At 37.1% G+C, this 21,515-nt stretch overlaps 1 protein-coding gene across 2 annotated transcripts in view; it reads right to left on the reverse strand.

Annotated features, from left to right (window-relative positions):
- Positions 1–1,090: 1,090 nt before the first annotated feature.
- The window catches only part of LOC149837998 (protein LIKE COV 2-like), a 39,180-nt gene continuing 18,755 nt past the window's right edge, over positions 1,091–21,515 (reverse strand). Inside the window, exons 2-8 of one of the 2 annotated variants that reach the window (XM_090007554.1) lie at positions 16,239–16,291; positions 15,978–16,087; positions 14,330–14,497; positions 6,693–6,790; positions 4,169–4,295; positions 1,791–1,895; positions 1,091–1,485 (exon numbers count right to left, since the gene is read on the reverse strand). In XM_090007554.1, coding sequence (XP_089863680.1) covers positions 1,792–1,895; positions 4,169–4,295; positions 6,693–6,790; positions 14,330–14,497; positions 15,978–16,087; positions 16,239–16,291 — 660 coding nt within the window. In that variant the 3' untranslated portion in view covers positions 1,091–1,485; position 1,791. Of the gene's footprint in view, positions 1,486–1,790; positions 1,896–4,168; positions 4,296–6,175; positions 6,449–6,692; positions 6,791–14,329; positions 14,498–15,977; positions 16,088–16,238; positions 16,292–21,515 lie in introns of those variants that run through there. The other variant, XM_090007555.1, reaches the window with a different exon arrangement.

The raw sequence follows: 21,515 nt of genomic DNA on the forward strand, positions 1-21,515 counted from the left end.
ATGCAATTGAACCACATTAATTTCCTAGTGGATCAAATGGGTAAGTCATGAGCCAAATTTTCTAAACATGGACCATTGGCCTTGTCAGGTTTGAGTCACCCCAAGGTCCCAGTGTGCCAAGTCTTCTGATGATTGTATCAGAGGACACACATGCAGGGGGCCATGTCCGGAGATCCAATGGACCATCGAGCCCACATAGTAGATACTGAGGCAGGTTTCTACCAGATCATCGAGTGGCTAGGTCAACCCACTGATCTACCTAAAAGAGCAGAACACACACGTACATGTAAGGGGAACCATCCAACCAAAAGCCGGTCCAAAATCTACAACCAGCGATGATCAGACAGCTCTCTTTCTCCATTGCTTGAGCATCTCATTGACCTCATATTTTGTTATTTATAATTTATTTAATAAGAAATATGCTTTACACAAAGACTTTACCATGTATAGAATGTTTTTTCAAAACGTGAAAAATCAACGACTCTCAATGCATTTAAAACTTTACAATACAAAGTATTATGGGTAGTTCATTTTTAGGGCTTTCAAAAACACATCTAAACATCAAAAATTCATAATCCAAAACATGGTTCTCACTAAATGAATGATAAAAATCCAATATATAAAGTTCGATCAATGAAAAACTCAATCGTTAGAAAAGGAACCCCATTGATTATCATCGGTTGTAGATTTTGGACCTTCTTTTGGATTGATGGTCCTCCTTCCCCCTATATATATATATATATATATATATATATATATATATATACATTTTTTTTTCAGACATAAAGTTGTTCAAGCATACTGAATTAGGTTGAGAAAAGAACTGTGTCGACCAAGCTCAATTAATGCATCCAGCAAGTTATATAGGCAAGACATGATGCAGACCTTATACTTAGACTTGACAAGCCTCTATCTTTCTTTCTTTGATATCAGATAAGCCTCTATCTTTCTTTCTTTGATATCAGATAAGCCTCTATCTTAGGTCAGGTCTCCTCAAAGTGGAATCAACTCCAGAAAACCAGTTATGCCAATTTCATCAATCGAATCAAAGCAACCCAATACTCTGTGTATGTGTGTGTGCGCGCACACCTGAGAGAGAGAGAGAGAGAAAGATTGAACATAAAAGAATAAAACAATGGATGTGCAGATACATGCTGCCACACAACTTGGGCGTTAGATGTTACACTAACTCCACAACCCCAAGAAGTAGGACTGTGGATTGTTTCATTCTAAAAGAACAGTATCATACAACCCATAGCAGATAAAATACAGGCAGCAGGCAAGGCAAAGCAACCGTGCAACACAGTAGTGCCCTCATGTGTAAGCATCAGCTCAATCAATGTTTACTATACCAGGCAACTGTGACATTTCTTCGCATCAAAAACTCATCTCACCTGCTAGGCGCCTGCTACAATGAACTGACATGCCCCTCGTGCCTAAACTCTGAAGCTAAAAATTGATCTTCCAGGAATTCAGTTCCTAATCCTGTTAAAACATGAAAATAAATGAAAATGTTAATATTATGCAAAGCGTAACAAACACAATGCATGATCCACTCAGATCCACTCAGGCTCATGATCGGACAGCCTTGCTATACCAACTTGATGATGAGATCAACCAGGCTTTAGTGCAATGTTTCCAAGTTGAACAAGTTGGTATATTTCCCAGCCTGACCCAGGACCTTCTGAGCTCGATCCAGTTGGGTGAACAAGTTAAAACTCTTCCATTTGTCTAGCAAACATACAGGCAATCGAAATCAACAGGTAACCTGAGTGGGTGCAAAAGCATACCTCATCTAGCTATGCTGTTTAGATGATTTCTATCATTTTGACGTGGCACCCTTTCCAAGGGTATGATTTTCAGCGGCATCGTCATCCCCCCAGAGACAATAATCTCTGATTCCAGAACAAAATAAGTATAGAGGACTTAGACCTCCACGACAGAGAAAAGAAACATAAAACTATACTGAAGGCAAGCTTCAGCTGCTCAAACTTACAAGGACAAGGGCAAGAATCATGCAGAGTGATATTTCTTCGGTGTCTATATAATGACTGTAAGCACAGAATGAGGTGATAAAGAATCGCTCTAAAGTAGCCCAAGTTATGAAGTAAACCAAACTGGTGAATCACAATCTAAAGGCTGGTTAGCTGAAGATCATAGGTTGACATAAACTACAGAGTTCAGATGTGATCAAAACTACACAGTTAAGATATGATCATCTTTTGAGGTTCTATAAGAGCATGCAAATGCATCTTCATGCTGGAAGCCACCAAGAGGAAGCAATGATTACTGCAATTAGTTCTTCAAATGCATCATTTCAAAACCAAGCTTCCCACTAGTCAAGAAGTTACTTTAAAGGTTCTTAGAAGATTGTATTGCTTATTTTATGATGCAGTTTATAAAGACAAATACAGAGAGAGCAAAGGTAAATATAAACTACATGAAATAAAATCGTATATAGAAAACTTGAAAGAAACTTCAAAAGATCAGTGTAGCAATTGATTTTCTTCACGTTAACATGATAACGGAACCTACTAGATGAACAAGATTGCTATATTGTATGCTAATTATAAACAATAAGTATAGAATCAAAGATGCCCACAAAACAACAAACAGATACTCTTTTGAGTGCACTTATAAGAAACACATTTCCGTAACTGGACCTGTGGACTTCAATTGAATCATTCAAACAGAAGATGTGTTCTAGTGAGAGACATTTTAGCACATGAAACATCCTTCATGCAACTCTTCATCATGATTTTGCATGATTTTCAATTTTACTAGCCGCCTTCTTTTCATGCTTTCTTAATTTTGAATTATTAAATTTGATTGCACACATTATTTTGCCAATGGTCCAAGTTGATTAGATAGAAGCAACCAGTTTCCTGACATGTTCAAAATCCTCCATTAAGAAGGTATTACCTCAGGGAAACAACAAACTGTTAAATGTAAACATATATGCATATATATGTTGCCCCCTCTCATTTGTTGTGTGTTTGTAAGGGTTATTCTCTAATAATATTTGATATTTTTATGAGTGTTCTCAGCCCATAAGTGGCTCATCTTTGTGTGTTCTTGTATTGACCCATAAGATGTCACATTCTCAAAGTGTGAAGCATACACATCGGTCTGTAACACAAACATGCTCCAATATACAAGTATCCAGCATTATCCATGAATGATTGAACAAAAGTCCTTAAAAATGGAAACAATAGGTATACAAACAAAGATTGATGCAAATTCATGCTCAGCCCATGTTGGCATAGCTTTCTTTTAGCAGTCGAGAAAAATCCATTTGTCTCTCAGCCATGGAAGTAGAATATGTGGCTATTCAGAAGCATCGTATGGCCCAACAGATATAGAAGTGTCTTCCTGAGGTAAAGCTTGCAGACTAAGTTCAATTTTGGAAACCTTTCATTAACGCAAAATGTGTTTATGTTAAGAGAGATTGTGATATCTAATCTCATGGCATAGATAGACATCCCAGACCCAAAAGAGAGTTGCTTACTGGCAGACTCTTTGCACTAATTGTCATTAGTACTTAACAGACTAACCTGATTTGGACCAAAGGTTTCCAGGTTCCAGAAAGCAAATAAGATGCTTCTAATGTTCCAGAAAGTAGCTAACATGCCTCTAAGGTACATGTCATTCTAACAACAAAAAAAAGTAGGTAATGCAGATACATTCCAACTGTACTTACTCTTCATGACCAGGAAAAATCATCAGCATCAGCATCATGTTTTGCTTACATTGTCTTTTGTGTCAGGTTATCTGTCTATCATCCATACAACTGTGCATAATAGGCTTCAAACCCTAATGCATTTGATTCCTAGCAGAAGCATTAGTCAACTAGTACCTTATTACACTACATGGTATCGGTCTTCTCAGTTTTCATGCACGATCATATCCTAAAAACAATAACAAGTATTTCAACAATGTATTGAAGTTTTTCTACAGGCAGCCAGAAGCGGTATACCCCATCCCAGTGTCAGTTTTCTTGTCAATAACCTTTCATCCACCAGAGAGCAAAAACACCAAAGCACAATTAAGAAATAGAAAACATTAAGTGCTGAGAGACGCAAACATAGAAATGGTATATAAAAAACACCAATAAAAAACAGAAAATAGTAACAACCATATTTAAAGAAATTAAAAAATGAACACACACCTATGGCTTCTCGGATTGACAAATTTGGTCTAATAATTTCTCCTGAATTGACCAAAAAAATGTCACCAATGTATAGATGGTTTGTTGGAACATAAACACTGCAAAGTTCCTCATCTCCACCATCATTCTGTAAGTCAGCAAGAAGAAAATTAGAGATGAGCACATATAGATATAATTCTGTATTAGATACCTAAAAGTGGATGTTTCTTACAGCAATGTCTTAGTAAAAAAAATTGAACAAAGCAAGCATGTCCTGCATGGAAACCATATAAAACTAGATTTTTGTGTTTCATATGCTGAGGCAGTAACACAAAAAGTATGCTATTTCAACAAATACAAGTAACAATATGAAAGTCGAAGATAATGTGCATGCATGAGTTATAGTAAGTGAAGCTTTACAAATATGCACTGGGGCATCACAGTTTTTACCAACTACAATGTGTATGATCTACAAATGAACAAAGTCTCCTCATCCAGGTTACTTGGACACTGACACGAGTGTCGGTGTCAGACACGGCGTGTTACAGCCCGAACTTGAAATCTCCTTGTGGAATTTGATATTAAAGCTGAATTCTGACTCGTATTGAGGGTTCCGAGTTTTCATATGATGATCGGAACTCGGATCTGCAGAGAATTGCGTTTCAGGTCACCGAATTCAGTGACGGAGATCGGAAAACACAATCGGCACTAAGGTCTACTTAGGGTAGAGCCCGATCAAGAGAGATCTAAGTTCCTCAGATAATCTGAACACTTGAGTAGTCTACTCCTTAGCTGAGAGCTCTGGCAATTGATAACGGTGGGCGTGGGCTACCTCAATCAGCCAAGAGATACTTCGGCTACAGACAACGGCAAGCTCATCCAAGGAATGGGAGCACCTTGAGCTGGAGTAGAGAGCACTTGGGATTGGGCTCGATCTGGAATTGGCAATTGACAAGAGGTAGAAGGCAGTAGGAAAGGAAGAAGAAGGAGAACAATAGGAGAGAGATGAGAGAGTTCGTCTAATTCATTTCAATTCATCGCATAGCCCACTCTAGCATTTTCTTGGGCTTTTATACATCCCAATGCCCATTGTCCCTTATATTTCTGAGAAATTTTATTGTTACAATTTTTAATATAAATCAAGCATATCAGTACGCTCTTAATGTGGAGCAAACACAAAAAGAGTGTGTTGAAGCTCGACGTGGCACATCGGACTTTTCCTACCAGTATAAGGAAACTCCTCCAACCTAGGAGAGTAGCCCAGCCCACCGCCTGCCATGGCGGTGGACCAGGGACCCCTCCTGCTGGTAGGGAGGAGTCCGTCCAGTAGGATCCGGCCAGCAGGATGTCGTCGACCCAGTTCCGGCTAGTGCCGACAGGCTTTGGTGTTGCCGAAAAAGAAGAAAAGGCGTCGGGCAATACCGGTCGTCCGAAGACCTGGTCTGCGACGGCTAGGCCTAAGCCCGCAGGTGGAGGCAGGGTTAGGCTGATCTCCAGCCCGGTTGTGCTCCCTGTTGATTGAACCATCCATGGCTGAAGCAACAAACTTCCTTGGTCGAGAATCAATTTTCTCGGGGGGGGGGGGGGGGGCGTTAGCGCTCTCCGGCTGGTCGTACCTCTGTTGATAACACCTCTAAAACCACCACAGTTCTGCTTCCGACTGTGTTTAGGGTAGTATGGAGTAGGGGTTCATTAGTTTGGGTCAATGAATCCCCCAAGGAACCCGATCGGTTGCTCGGTCACATTGTTGGCTCTGTCTACCATTGAAGCTGCTTGAGTAGAGGACGGGTTCGCTAAAACTTGATCAGCCGCTCCAAACACTCAAATCGTTCCCTGAACATCTTCAGCATCGCTGCAAAATTCCAATTTATCGTGTCGAATCGTTGAGTCAACCCATCAAATTTCTTATCAATAATCGATTTGTTCTCCTCTATGCGATCTAATTTTTTTTGTAGGTCCAAACACAATCCAAGTAAAATGAATGACTAAATTGACCTATCAGGATCCAAATCGGATCCCAAGACTAATACTCCAATTTCTTCTTACCTTTCTTCTTCTTTCTGGATTGATACAGATTCATCTTCCTGCATCAAAGTGTCAGACACTTTATGTCCCCGTGTTGGACACATGACACACATATCCATTTTTTGCACTTAAAAAAAACGCATGTCCAGTTGTGTCCATGTCCAACCATGTTTGACATCGACAACTTGAGTGCCTAGAAGTGTCCACGTAACATAGCTCCTCATGAAACTCAAACAAGCTGTAAGCTGTTATTGCCTGAAGGAAACAAGTGGCTTTCTAGGCCATGATGAAATCATGAAACTAACTTCTTACTATATGAAGAAAATGAATAAATGCTCATAAGAGAAAATTGAATAAATGCTTAAATAATAAGGAAATTAACGTGATAAAACTATTTCATACATTTGGTTAAAACATACATATTAGCATGAAGCAAATTGAGACAAGCAAGAACGATCTGTTAGTGAGATGCCTGAACTTGTAAAGTTAAGGACTTTCTTATATAACACTGCAGAATTACCTGAAGGATGAGTGAGGATGTGATAAAACCAAATGCATATTCCCCAACACGAGGATGGCGGATTATTGCAACTTCTTTAAATGCCGTGATGTTCTGGTCTGCATTACAAATGGGATTAGGATTTGCTGTGTTTTTATTTGAACCAGGAGACAAGAGCAAATAGTACCACAATCAGCTAAGTATGTTATGCTGACAATAAAAACACCTAACAACTGCAGACAGATTTTTTCCTGATAATACAAACATCACTTTTTTTATACTTGACAGCAAAATACAATATCTATACGTTCGCAGTGTTTTATGGATTCAGATCCATTTGTAGCATCTTGCCAAGAGCAAAAGTGCACCACATAGAAGTTGTGGCTTGGTACCATTCTTCGCTATTGCATTTTTTGTGTATTTTTCCTGCAGTTTTTTACATGATATAGTTATTTTGTTGGCTTGATATCATATCATCATAGAGCTTCCCACTTAGTTGACAGATACGCGCTGGTAATTAGTAAACTACTCATAGTTCAGCTTGGTTTCACTCAGAAAGTGGCTAATACAGGCTATAAGCCCTTTCATGAGTTTGTTAAGCACAATCAGCAATGTGTCAAACAAGGGCGGATTGCTTCAGTTAGGCTCCGATAGGCTTGTTAAAAAACAATATGTATACATATAGACATATATATAACTGTTATATTTAACTACTTGTCTATAGTGTAGGTAGCTGCCTACACTACATGGTCGGCATGGAAAAAGGTTGGTCTTTGATTCTTCTTTATGACTGGTTTTTAAAATTTTTAAGTTAATTTTTTATTCCAAACAAGCCAGCTCATGGCTAGACAAGCATAAGCTCGCTAGCAAAGTCCAAGCCCAAACAGACAAAGCTCAGGCTCTTTGCCAAATGTAACAATAAAAATAGAGCACCATCTGTTTACTAGAGGCAGTACTTCCCAACCATCTCTTTTCTCTGTTTCTTATCATTTGTTGTTTCCATTTTCTAGAGATATTAATTACGTTAGTGTAATGAAGTATGCAGAATTGCAAAACAAAGTGCATAAGCACATACATAAGTCTAAGAAAGGACAATACAAAGTCACGAAGGCACAATATAAGCACAAAAACGCATACAAAGACTTCAAGGAGTCTAGAATATGAACACAAAAGTAAAAAATATTATCTTTGTTGAGTAGAAATGCTTAAGCAAAGCATTAGAATACAACTGAGGGGTTCAACCCTTATTTATACAAAAAGGAGAGCATGAGACTCTATTGGGGAGCCCCAACGACTCTATGGTCTGTTGACCATAGAGCCCATGCTCTTTTCACTAAAAGACTTAAACAAAAAATAAAAAATAAAAATAAATAAGTGGAAAAACTGTTCCTAGTGAACAGTACTATTACATGAGAGTAAATGATCAAATTTCCCTTGAAAGGCAATACAAATTACAACTGTATATATGTACATATATATTGTTAAAATATATATATATATACTTATATATATATACATCCGTATATATATAAGTATATGTATATACATATATGTATATATATATTATTTCTCATTTAGATAAATACCCGATAGGGGTATTCTTGTAAAACCACTTATGTATTTTTCTCTTTTTTATTTTTTCTCTTTTTCCCTTTTTCCTTTTCTTTTTTCCTTTATTTTTCCTTTTTTGAAATGACCACAAGGGGGCCCCACACTTGTAGTCGTTGGGGCTCCAACGGTCAGATTTCTGACCGTTGGGGCTCCCAACGACTACAAGGGAGCCCCCCCCTTGTGGTTCCTTTAGTGCTTCCCTCCTCTATAAATAGAGGAGGTCTTCCCCTCTTAAATGTATGGGTTTATACCCCTCTCTCTTCTCTTCTTCAATAATATCCAACTTATGACTTTAAGTCATTTCCATATTTGAGAGTTTTTGTGTGTGCACATTTGGTGTTTGTGTTCTTGGCTTTAGTGGTCACTCTTTAAGAGTGACATTTGCTCTATTGGTGCTTCCGCCTCTTTTCATTACATGGTATCAGAGCTCGGTTGGTGATTGGGCTTCTCTTTTGTCATCTTGGAACGCGTGCCTCTCAAAGTTTTTTGAAGAAGAGAAGAATACTTGGTGCCGATGGAACGTGACTCTAAAGTGGAGCTCTCTTTTAAGCTAAATGGGTCCAACTACCTCATGTGGGCCTCCGCGATGGAAAATCACCTAAGAGGTAAGAAACTTTGGGGTTTTGTTATGGGAACTACTCCCGAACCCTCTCTTGTTCTCACCAAAATGGAAAACGAGATTGAGAAGGCTTTAGATGGCGATGAGCGCATCAAAGTCATTAATGAACATCAATCCAAAATTGAGGATTGGGAAAGTAACCATGCCAAAATTTTGGCATGGTTCATGAACAATGTAGATCTTAAAAATTGTGCTAATATTGCCAAATTTAGAAGGGCCAATGAGGCTTGGTTTTTCCTTAAGGGTATGTATACCCAAAAGGATCTTGCTCGACAATTTTTTTGTCAAGAGAAAATCCGTTCTACCAAACAAATGGACATGAGTGTCCGGGACTATTTTAGCTCTCTAACCCCCCTTTGGGATGAGCTTGCTCTTCTTGAGCCTAAGTGGGTTGCTCCTCAAGATATTGAGCTAAGAAGGGAACAAATTGAAAAGGAGCACTTTTTTCAATTCCTTCATGGTCTTCGCCCGGAATTTGAACAAGTAAGGGCATCTCTTCTCCATAGAAGCAAAGCCCTACCTATTGAAGACGCCCTTACCGAGATATGTCAAGAAGAAACTCGGTTTGGTTTGAGCATTAAGAGTGATGATGTTTTGGCCGTTACTAAGCCCGGATCTAATGTTAAATCATATAGACCTCCCCACTTTAACAAAAATAACTATGGACCTAGAAAGGGGATTATATGTCATTATTGTAATGAACCGGGGCACATAAGACCGGTTTGCCCAAAGCTTAAAGGAAAAGTTGCCGCCGTTGGAGAAGATTCTCCAAAGAAGGAAGATTGTACAAAAGAAGGAGATATCAAAGAAACTCTAAATCACATCTCCGAAGCTCTCCAACATCTACTCAAGGCTTCTCCTTCAACATCCGGGGCCGCCATTGCCTACTCTTCATCTCCTCCAGGTATGTGGATACTAGATTCCGGTGCTTCTTTTCATATGACATCTCATAAAAATTCTCTTTCAAACGTTTTTTCCGAACCTATATCTTCTTGTGTTTCAACCGCCGATGGTACATCATTAAAAATTGAAAGTATTGGATCTCTTAATTTTAAAAACTTTTTTGTTCCTAAAGTAAGAATCGTTCCTAAAATAAATTTAAACATTTTTTCCGTATCTCAAATTACCGATCATGGATGCCAAGTCTCTTTCTCACCCAAGGATTGCACCGTGCAGGATCTCCAGTCAGGGAAGCTGATTGGGCAAGGCCATAGAAGGGGTGACCTCTATTTTATGGATTTTTTGACTCTTCCATCTAAGCCATCATGTAATCTTGTAAAGGACAAAAGTATTGGAATATGGCATGAGAGACTTGGCCATCCAAATTTTGTAAAAATGTCTCTTTTTCCGTTTTTGAACAATACTTGTAAAGACAATCACATGACTTGTAAAGATTGCATTTTTGGGAAATCTAAAGCTATTTCATTTCCACAAAGAAGTTACTTTACCACTCGGCCATTTGAACTTATTCAGTCCGATGTGTGGGGACCTTCCCCTATTTTGTCTAAAGGTGGTTTTTCGTATTACGTGGTATTTATTGATGATTTTACTCGATTCACATGGATTTACTTCCTAAGTCGTAAATCCGAAGTTTTTTCCTTCTTTAAAGAATTTCATGCAATGGTCAAAAACCAATTTTTGGGAAATCTATCTATTCTTAGATCCGATTCGGGAGGCGAATATATGTCCAATGATTTTCAAACCTATTTGAAAGAAAATGGAATTCTTCACCAACGTTCTTGCCCCAACACTCCACAACAAAATGGCCTTGCGGAAAGAAAGCATAGGCACATAATAGAGACTACAAGAACGTTATTGATCTCAAGAAACATTCCAAAATCCTTCTGGGCCGAGGCGGTTCTAACCTTTGCGTATCTTATCAATAGAACTCCTTCGTCCTCCTTGAAAAATCTTTCTCCTTTTGAAAAACTTTACAACATTTCTCCCGATTATAAAAGACTAAGAATTTTTGGATGCAAATGCTTTGTTTTAACCCACAAGAATGATAAACTCTCCCCTAGGGCTATTGAATGCATTTTTTGGGATATGGCGAAAAACAAAAAGGATATCGATGTTTTGACATACTTAAAAACAAGCTTTATATTTCTAAAGATGTCACATTCCTTGAAGAGGAAAGTGGTTTTTCGCCCCAACCAAATGAAAATATCGATTATTCATTCTTATTTGACTTATTGCCTAAAGATGATCATATTGATCCTAATGAATTCCTTGGTGAAGATCTTGTTGAACATCCAAGCGATGATCAAAACTTAGAAGAAAATGGTTCAAGACAAATACAAGTCTACTCTAGAAGGAATGAAAGGAATCCTCCTTGTGCCCTTGAAAGATTTTCCCAAAATGAGTCCATCGAAGAGACTTCTCAAAGAAGGTCAAATCGAATTTCTAAAATACCAAATAGGTTTGTTTCTTATGATTCTTTTTCGCCTAATTTTCGAGCATGTCTTCTTGCTCTTCACTCTTTTCATGAACCATCTCATTACAATGATGCTAAGCAATATGCTCATTGGAATGATGCTATGCAACTTGAACTTAATGCCCTCAAAAAGGCACAAACTTGGGAAATCATTGATCCTCCCAATGGCAAGAAACCCATTGGATGTAGATGGGTTTTTAAAGTGAAAACTAAGAGTGATGGTTCATTGGAAAGATATAAGGCTAGATTGGTAGCCAAAGGATATGCCCAAGAGTATGGGGTAGATTATGATGAAACCTTTGCCCCCGTTGCTCGAATGACTAGTGTTCGAGCTCTTATTGCTATAGCCGCAGTTAAAAAATGGCCAATTTTTCAACTTGATGTTAAAAATGCCTTTTTGAATGGTAATTTAATTGAAGAAGTGTATATGGAACCACCTCCAGGTATGGATTTAAATGGAAAAATTTTGAAATTAAAAAAGGCTTTATATGGTCTTAAGCAAGCACCTAAAGCTTGGTATGATAGGTTTAGTAACGTATTAATAAATTTAGGCTTTTCTTCTTGTTATAATGACACTGCTCTTTTTGTGAAGAGAACAGGTGACTCCATTATTATGCTTCTGTTGTATGTTGATGATATGATCATCACTGGGAATGACAAAAAGGGAGTAAATGATGTTAAGTCTATGCTAAAAAATACCTTTGATATGCCTGACCTTGGTTATTTACGATATTTCTTAGGTATTGAAGTGGCTTATTCCGAACGTGGATACATCTTATCTCAGATGAAGTTAGCTGCTGAAATTTGTACCAAATCAGGAATATCTGACGAAAAGAAAGTTGAGACTCCAAAAGTTATCAATGCAAAACTTAGACTTGAAGATGGTGTTCTTCTTGAAGATCCAACTCCCTACCGTCAATTAATTGGATCCCTCACTTATCTATCCATCACCCGTCCTGACATAGCTCATGCAGTTCATGCAGCAAGCCAGTTCCAGCACGCACCTACCACAGTTCATATGGCGGCCGTAATGAGAATTGTGCGATATATCAAAAATACCATCTCAAAGGGACTCTTCTTATCCTCTTCCTCATCTCTTGAATTGACTGCTTTTACTGATGCTGACTGGGGAGGCAATCCCAATGATCGTATCTCAATTACGGGTCTTTGTATCTTTTTAGGAGAATCTCTCATCTCGTGGAGATGTAAGAAGCAGCAGAAAGTCTCTTTATCATCTACTGAAGCTGAGTATCGGGCTATGGCGATGACAACTATGGAAATCGTATGGCTCAGAAGTCTCCTTGCCGACATGGGCGTTCTCATTTCCACTCCTACCAAGCTCTGCTGTGACAACAAAAGTGCGATATACATTGCCAGCAATCACACCTTTCATGAACGGACAAAGCATATCGAGATGGATTGCCATTATGTTCGAGACGAATATCTCAGAGGGACTATTTCGTTACCATATGTTACTTCAGAATATCAGCTGGCTGACTTCTTCACCAAAGCGCTTCCAACTCCACGATTTATGTTCCTCCTTAGCAAACTTTCGGTCTTCTCCCCGTAAAGTTTGAGGGGGCGTGTTAAAATATATATATATATATATATATATATACATCCGTATATATATAAGTATATGTATATACATATATGTATATATATATATTATTTCTCATTTAGATAAATACCCGATAGGGGTATTCTTGTAAAACCACTTATGTATTTTTCTCTTTTTTATTTTTTCTCTTTTTCCCTTTTTCCTTTTCTTTTTTCCTTTATTTTTCCTTTTTTGAAATGACCACAAGGGGGGCCCACACTTGTAGTCGTTGGGGCTCCAACGGTCAGATTTCTGACCGTTGGGGCTCCCAACGACTACAAGGGAGCCCCCCCCTTGTGGTTCCTTTAGTGCTTCCCTCTATAAATAGAGGAGGTCTTCCCCTCTTAAATGTATGGGTTTATACCCCTCTCTCTTCTCTTCTTCAATAATATCCAACTTATGACTTTAAGTCATTTCCATATTTGAGAGTTTTTGTGTGTGCACATTTGGTGTTTGTGTTCTTGGCTTTAGTGGTCACTCTTTAAGAGTGACATTTGCTCTATTGGTGCTTCTGCCTCTTTTCATTACATATATAACCTATTTTAACAGTTAGGTGCACTTACTAGTCCTGCCTGCAATTCAAATTCAGTCTGAAAAATATTGTTTCAGTATGCTTATTTCACAGAACTCTAAAGGACCTCTTGCATCTTCGATGGCAATTTTACAATCTGCTATAGGTATCTACTGATTGACGACTCTGCATAGATGGATAAAAGGCGGACAGAAGGCTCTATCACCTTCAGCCTGCTATTCATGGCAAATGGATTTGACAAATATTCAGCACTCAGGGGGCGGGGGGAGAGAGAGAGAGTAGTCATTGAAGGTCATATATTCTCATCTAATAAAAACTTATGTTCATTAAACTCAGAAGAAGATTGGCTGGTTTTTGTGAGCCACCAGCTGAATTCCCCCAACAAAAATATATTTATAAATGAATATATATATAGATATATATATATATAATGATGCCTGTAACTTACCTGAATTAGCCCATGAATTTCAATAAACAAGACAGAATTCCAAAGGAAGCATCAGACAGAAGCCAAATAATGAAAATATGATGTTCACTGGATAGAAGAAGATGTCCCTCAATAGCTCTTGCATTTGCTTGGCTGAAGTCTGATATATCACTTGCAATTGCCTTTTGGCTTGTGACAGAAAATAAAAACTAACTAATGACTGTTGGTTAACAATCAGTAAAAGAATGCAACTCCCCCATGTGCTACTTGAAAACACAACCATCAGCCATCAACGACATAGATAAAGATGGCTTATGTTTCTAAACTAAGCAATGCAAACAGGGACCAAATAGCAAGAAAGCTCTACTAGATCACACTACACTTTCAAAAGAGAGAAATGCTCAACAATATCAAAGTTCCAACAAAAATGAGTACCAGGAGATATGGCTGTGCTGATTTGCTTTGAGGCTGAATAGATATGCCTTACAAATGGCATTTTCTTGATAAACCATTCTCCAAACCACAAAACAGTTGCACCCATCCAGGATGATACAAACAAACCAATCGAGAACACAAAAATCAAAGTTGTAACAAATCCAAGCCCTGCAGCAAAGATCCAGAGCATGCATTAAAGGATAAGAATAGTAATCCACAAACATAGAGCATAAGCTAACAAACCTTTTTTTGCATTGACACATAATTTAACAGAGTTGTGACACTCAAGAAACTAAATTTTTATGATGAACACCAAATATTGAGCATGAAATTCAATACAAGTCACATCCTCTGTCAAAGCAGCCAAAGATGGATGATGCAGGTATGCACTGTAACAGATCAAGAACCACTGTAAATTCATATGCATTAATGGGGAAATGCAAACTTGAGAAGTCCATCAAAATCATCTTGATAGGCTGAACCCACCTATCCATTTGTCAAGATACATTGCATAATAAATAATATTCCTTAACAGATCATCATCATCATATAACAGACACCAAGCTAAATCTTTGCTCATGATAAGACAACTTTCTGAAAACCTGCAACTAAATCCAAGACTTGTACACAACCTGTCCAGAACATGTTGGTAATTGCAAGTACACATTAAACGTATAAGGATATCCACGTGCCCTAACATGTACATTCCAAGGCATCACTTCCATATAATGGATGGAAGCTTCCTTCTTCAACAAAACCAATTGCACAGATGTAAATTCAAACAACTTTGCTTGAATCCTTTTGGTACAATCCCAAGACGAAAAAGCTCAGGTCTTGCAAAAGGCTTCCAAAACTGGACAGACTGATGACCAGTACCAAAACTTTCAAAATTTTGGATGTGACAGGTGACGAGGTCCATAATCTTTGTGCTGGTGAGGTGGAAAAGGGAAAAGTAACAAAGTCAACTTCCCTACTTTCAAATACAATGAATCCAAACAAAAGCTTTTAAAAGGGATATTCATCACCACTGAAATGACAATTCCAAGAATTCTACTCATGGGGCCCGCCAATCATGTGGATTCCTATGTTCATTATTTCTAGGAATTCTGACTAAACCCATTCCTACTTAGTAGTTACCAGTTAACTCCTCATCTATACACAACATTAGTCTTCACCTAAACCACATCACAGATTCACAGCCATAGTCTTACTAAGTCTGTAACCAGTATCTCCTATTGTGGGAATGCAAACTAGTTGAAAGAGGCAGGTCCTCATATGAATTGAAGACTGAGTCCTAGACCCTTCATCCATCGATGTGCCCCCATGCTGATAGGTGAATCCACAAGAGAGTAGCAAACTCAGATGCCTTATTTATATGCCAGATTCTGATCAAGTCAAGGAACTTGGAGAATCAGAATTAGGTGGTCTTGAGGTAAAGCTCTATGAGTTTGATGATTAAATCAAATTCTATCACATATATCAAAATTAAAAATCTTGATTTATCACTAGTTCTAGCCACCTCAGAACAAAATAAAGAAAAACACAATCAACAAAACAAATCTAGACAACATGAAAAGGTAAACAGAAGCTAAGAATAACTGCCTTCAGAAAGGGGAGTGGGTGAAGAAAAAGGAAATTTAACACATACCAAATATGTTGATCCCAAGTCTGATGTATAATGGTCTAAAGAAACCATCAACAAATTGAATAAACCACCATGTGATGTAAAATGTAATTGCAACAGGAAAAAGAACAACACTGCAAGTCAACATAAAAGGTCAAAGTTAGAACACAAAGAACTAGGCAACAAATCAAATTATCAACTGAAGAAAAAGTTGCTGCAGTTAACCAGGCAAGTAGAAATGCTTGAGGGGGAATGAGTTCTCATGTATGAAGTCCTGATCATTACCATCCAGTCATGAATTTTTTAGAGACCCAGCTCTGGAAAACCGCAAAGAAAGCCTGACCAAGCACAAGAGGCAAGTGTTAGATGGACCAATCTCCACCACTCAGGTTGTTTTGTAGTAACCAGCATTGACTGAATAGGAAAGGACAATTGAAAAAGATTCCCTTCTTATGTTGCTTGACTACAGAGTATTTTCAGATTGCAAAAGAAGCAAAAGAACTTGTTGGAACAAAATCAAATCTTATCGCAGGTACCTGATTTGCATCAGAATTATCAGGTTCATCACACAATAATGTCAGATAAACATTAATCTTGTGCATATCCAACTCCTACAGGCTGAGTATGCTGCTTCCAGGTTGTTTTTTAGGATATGGGATATGCTAGCTCCAAGGAAACAGTCTTTAAAGGACTTCCAAACAAATACGGGAAGTTGATTGCATTTGACCGAGACTCCCAATCAACTTATTATAGTTAAAAACTTAAAATCAACAAGAATCAAGAACAGAAATCACATATAAAGTGGGAGCATTCTATTCAACCATCAAAAAAATAAGAACGAACTCAAGAAAATATTATGTTAATTCATTCATATACAGGATCCAATTTTCAAAGGCAACAAACAAAGTCATCATAAATGACCAATGGAACAAATGATGCGAAAAAGGTAAGATAAATCTAGCATGTGCAACAAATCAGAGGAAATGGAATAAATCGAAGAGTAGGTAGTAGATGCCACTTGAACAGGAAGGAATCCAGAATCCCCACTTTCTCATGGATAGATCAACAGCACTTATGAATACACAATTTGGCATGTAATAGGAGAAAGGGAATCAGCATAACTCTCCAACAAATGACTGACCTCAGCGACAATTTACTCATTATTTTGTAAGACATTGATTGGAGGAAGTAGGTGATGCTTTAAATGACAAAGAGGCAACTTTTAACATTACCTACATCAAAGCAAAATTAAATGACAGTATCAGTGCCAGCATCTTTATTGAAGTTTGGCAACAACTTGAGACTAACACCAGGCAATCTCCAACTGATTGTTAAAACCAATTGATCCCCTAACGAAGTGAACCAAATCCAACTTTTTCCATCTATAAAGCTAATCATGACTAAACTAATTAGTTGTTAATGAGATATGAATCAGATTACCGTTCATACACTTCTCAACCTTTTTCACATGGTTTAATAGGTACAATAGCACTTCATAAAACCAACATCCGAATCAGCCGCTAGCTTGTATAGTTATTTTCCCTGTTTTTCATATAGTATCCAAATTTCATAGACTGATGCCATCCAACAGCATTCTCAAGAATGGGGGAAAAACATTGTCATTTCTTGTAAATGTAGATTTAGGCTTAAGTTTTTCCCATCAAACATCAAGTTTTGTTTGCATCAACTTTTTCTTTGATATTGCAATTCTCCCCCAAAAGTCCTAGTCTTTATAATAGGAATGCCACTTTCACAGCTAAAGGATGCATATTATGATTGTTTAGAAGTTGTAAAGCATCCACTAACAGACTTGATAAACTATGAAGTATCTCTATTTTTGTGTTTTTTCATCTTAAAGGTATCTTGTTTGTCACAAATGTCATGTGCAAGAAGATAAATCTTTCTGAAATTCCACTAGAGGGGGGGTGAATAGTGAAATATGATAATGATCGATAAAATAAAATAATTAAGCAGTAAGGCACAACACATAAAACACAGAAGTTATACTGGTTCGGTCAATATCCAGACCTACATCCAGTCCCCAAGCAAACCACTTGAGATTTCCACTATAACATCCGAGTCACCGGATAAATAGTACAACACCCTCTTCCCAAGAGATCTTCTTCTCTTAACAGAGAAGGGGCACACCCTCTTCCCAAGAGGTCTTCTTCTCTCAACAGAGAAGGGCAACACCCTCTTTCACAGAGGTCTACTTCTTTAAAGAAGGAATACAGTGAATAAACAGAGTTACAATACTTCCTATAGAACCTTCAGAATGATATGAATGCACGAATGAAGGATTCTAAGAATGTTCTGTTTGTCACTCAGAGGATACTCTTTGTCAAAGAGCTGGACTTGACTTTTTTTTTTCTCTTTTCTTTCTTTTTCAAGGCTCTCTTTTCAAATCACGAATAGAAATTTTTCTCTTTGTAAGCTCACACATCTATTTCATTCCTCTTGTCTGAATAGTTTGTGTGTGTGTTTATATAGCTTATAAAAAGTAGTCGTTACATTTTGGAATTGTAACTTTTTGAAATGTGAAATGTTAGGTCATTTCAAAAACATCTTTTAGAGAAGTTCGAGAATGCCTTTTTTCATAAAGGTGAAATAGAGGGTACACTAGTCGTTGTAATATTTTCAGGTAATACATATTTTATGTAAAAAATCTATTTCTTACAATAGTACATTGAACGTTGGGTTGTAGTTTTGTCTTTATTCTAATTAATGATTTGAGGTACATTAGTACTTCTTTACTTTAAATGAGTGTAAGTACTATGAGTGCTTTGAGATATTTATTTATACATAGTCATGTCAAGTGTTTTCTTTATGTAGTGTATTTCAAAGTCTGCAGAGAGAATGAGGACCAAAAAGAAGGTCGACATTCTTTGGGAAGGATATTTAGAAAGGATTTGTTACAGAAGGCATTTAATGCTTTGTAGAGAGAATGATGACTTCAAGTAAGTCGACATTCTATGGTTATGAAAAAAGGTAACTAGAGTCCTTTTAAAACCATATTTTATTTGTTTTTCTTATGTGTAGCCGATTTATGTTTTTGTCTTCTTCTTGTATTAAGAAACATTTCATTAAAGAAGATAACTAAAGTCTTTTCAAAAACATATTTTATTTGTTTTTCTTATGTAGTCGATTTTATGTTTTTGTCTTATTCTTATAAAAATATTTCTTTAAAGAGGGAAATTAGAGTCTTTTCAAAAACATATTTTATTTGTTTTCTCCATGTAGTCGATGTTATGTTTTTGTCTTTTTCCTATATTCATTTTTTCATGTTGTCTTGTATATAGTGTAAAGTACAATGATAAAATGTCTTTTTCATAAAAGGTTGTAAGAAGGTACAATTATTATATGACAAAATGTCTTTTTCATAAAAGGTTGTAAGAAGGTACACTTATTGGTTTTCAAAAAAGAAGCTTTTTGAAACTATCATATACTTTTATGATATAGTATGTATGAATGAGTATGTAATATGTAATATGCAATATGCAAGTTCCTGAAGGTTCTGTTACATATGACTCTAAAGAAGAAAAAAATCTTCATCTTGAGGTAGCCGATTTCTTCATTTGAACTTTAGGAAAGCATGGTTCATCAAGCTTTTTCTTCAAGGAGTATGATTGCACCATAGTTGTACTTGAATTGGAAGTCTCCATCCTTATTGGGTGAGATATCCTTGCATCAAATACTCGTTAGATATAAGGCAAAACATATTCAGTCATAATATAACATTATTTCAAGAGAACATATTATCATATCATATAAAATCAAATGAGACAGTGTATCATATTATGTGACATCAAAACCGAGTTTCTCAACACTTTCATCATTGGATCATTTTCGGTTTACCCATTTTCCAACTGATAAAAAAAAATGAACAGATAAGCATATTCTTCCTTTTCTTATTTGGACAGAACATTTTTATGAATACTAGGCTTCTGAATTTGATTTTTGCTGTTGATTTTAACAAACACAAACAGATTTGAACGTTGGTGCCTCTGCACATCAGGGAATCACTTCTCCAGTTGACAGTTTCAGAAGTGCAAATCATAGCAAATGATCAATTCAGCAAATTTATGGTAAAAATGTGAAATGAAATGAGGATCTTCAAAACACGAACTAAGATCCGTAAGAAAGAGTGTCTTAAAAGGACACTTAAGCATAACCCTTAAAAGGGTATAAAAGGAAACAAAAAAAAATAAAATATATTCTTTATTGAAGCTGGAGAACCTAATGCTTAGGAAGCATTGGAATACTTTTACAAGAGGGGGTGCACCCCTATATATACAAGTTTGAAAAAGGGAAGAAGAGGAGAGCTCTTAAGAAGCTCTCCTTATAGCCGTTGGAATGGTCCAACAGTTAGAAATGTAACCGTTGGACCATTCCAACAATTACCGTTCTAGTTAAGTTTCAAGTGGAACTTAACTAGATAAGGTTAGTCTAGTTCTATTAGAACTAGACACTAAAAAACACAAAAATAAATACAGAAAAATAAAACAAAATTACAGAAAAATATAGATATAATAATAATATTTATATTATTATTATATCTATATGTTTTACATTTTAACAATCCCCCTCAAACTTACGGTACAATGAGCGAAAGTTTGTCTAAGAGGAAGTGAAAATGAGGAGCAGCGAGAGGCTTTGTAAAGAAATCTGCTAATTGATATTCTGAAGTAACATATGGCAGATCAATTGTCCCATGTAGATATTCCTTTCTGACATAATGACAATCCATTTCGATATATTTGGTGTGTTCGTGGAATGTTTTGTTACTTGCAATGTACATCGCACTTTTGTTGTCACAACACATGTGTGAAGCTTTTGTTGCTTCAGCTCCCATGTCAGCAAGCAGACGTCAGAGCCAAACTACTTCCATGGTCGTAGTTGTTATGGCTCTGTATTCAGCTTCGGTGGATGATAGAGAGACTTTTTGCTGCTTTTTGCACATCCACGAGATTAGTGATTCACCTAAGAAGATACAAAAACCAGTGGTTGAGTGTCTGTTATTGGGATCATCTCCCCAATCAGCATCAGTATATACAATTAAATAAAGAGAGGAGGAAGACAAGAAAAGTCTCCGTGAAAAAGATGACTGGATGTATCTGATAATACGCATGACTACTCCCATATGAACAGAGGTGGGAGCATGCTGAAACTGACTTGTTGTGTGAACAACATGTGTTATGTCTGGTCTGTTAATGGATAGATACGAAAGTGCCCCAACAAGCTGTCTGTAAGGGGTAGGATCTGCAAGAAGTTCTCCTTCATCAACCTTCATTTTAACATTGACAACTTCTGGAGTGTCTACTTTCTTGTCATCAGTAATACCAGACCTGGAAACAATGTCAAAAGCAAATTTAGTTTGGGACAATAAGTATCCTCTAGGGGAATAAGTAACTTCAATGCCTAAAAAATATCTCACTAAGCCTAAATCAGTTATTTCAAAGTGAGATTTAAGAAGTGTTTTGATCATTTCAACTCTCTGTTTATCGCTTCCAGCGATTATCATATCATCCACATAGAGAAGAAGCACAATGATTCTTGCATCAG

Source organism: Nuphar pumila, chromosome 5 (genome assembly GCF_984573655.1).
Source record: "Nuphar pumila chromosome 5, dmNupPumi1.hap1.1, whole genome shotgun sequence".
NCBI classification, from domain to species: domain Eukaryota; kingdom Viridiplantae; phylum Streptophyta; class Magnoliopsida; order Nymphaeales; family Nymphaeaceae; genus Nuphar; species Nuphar pumila.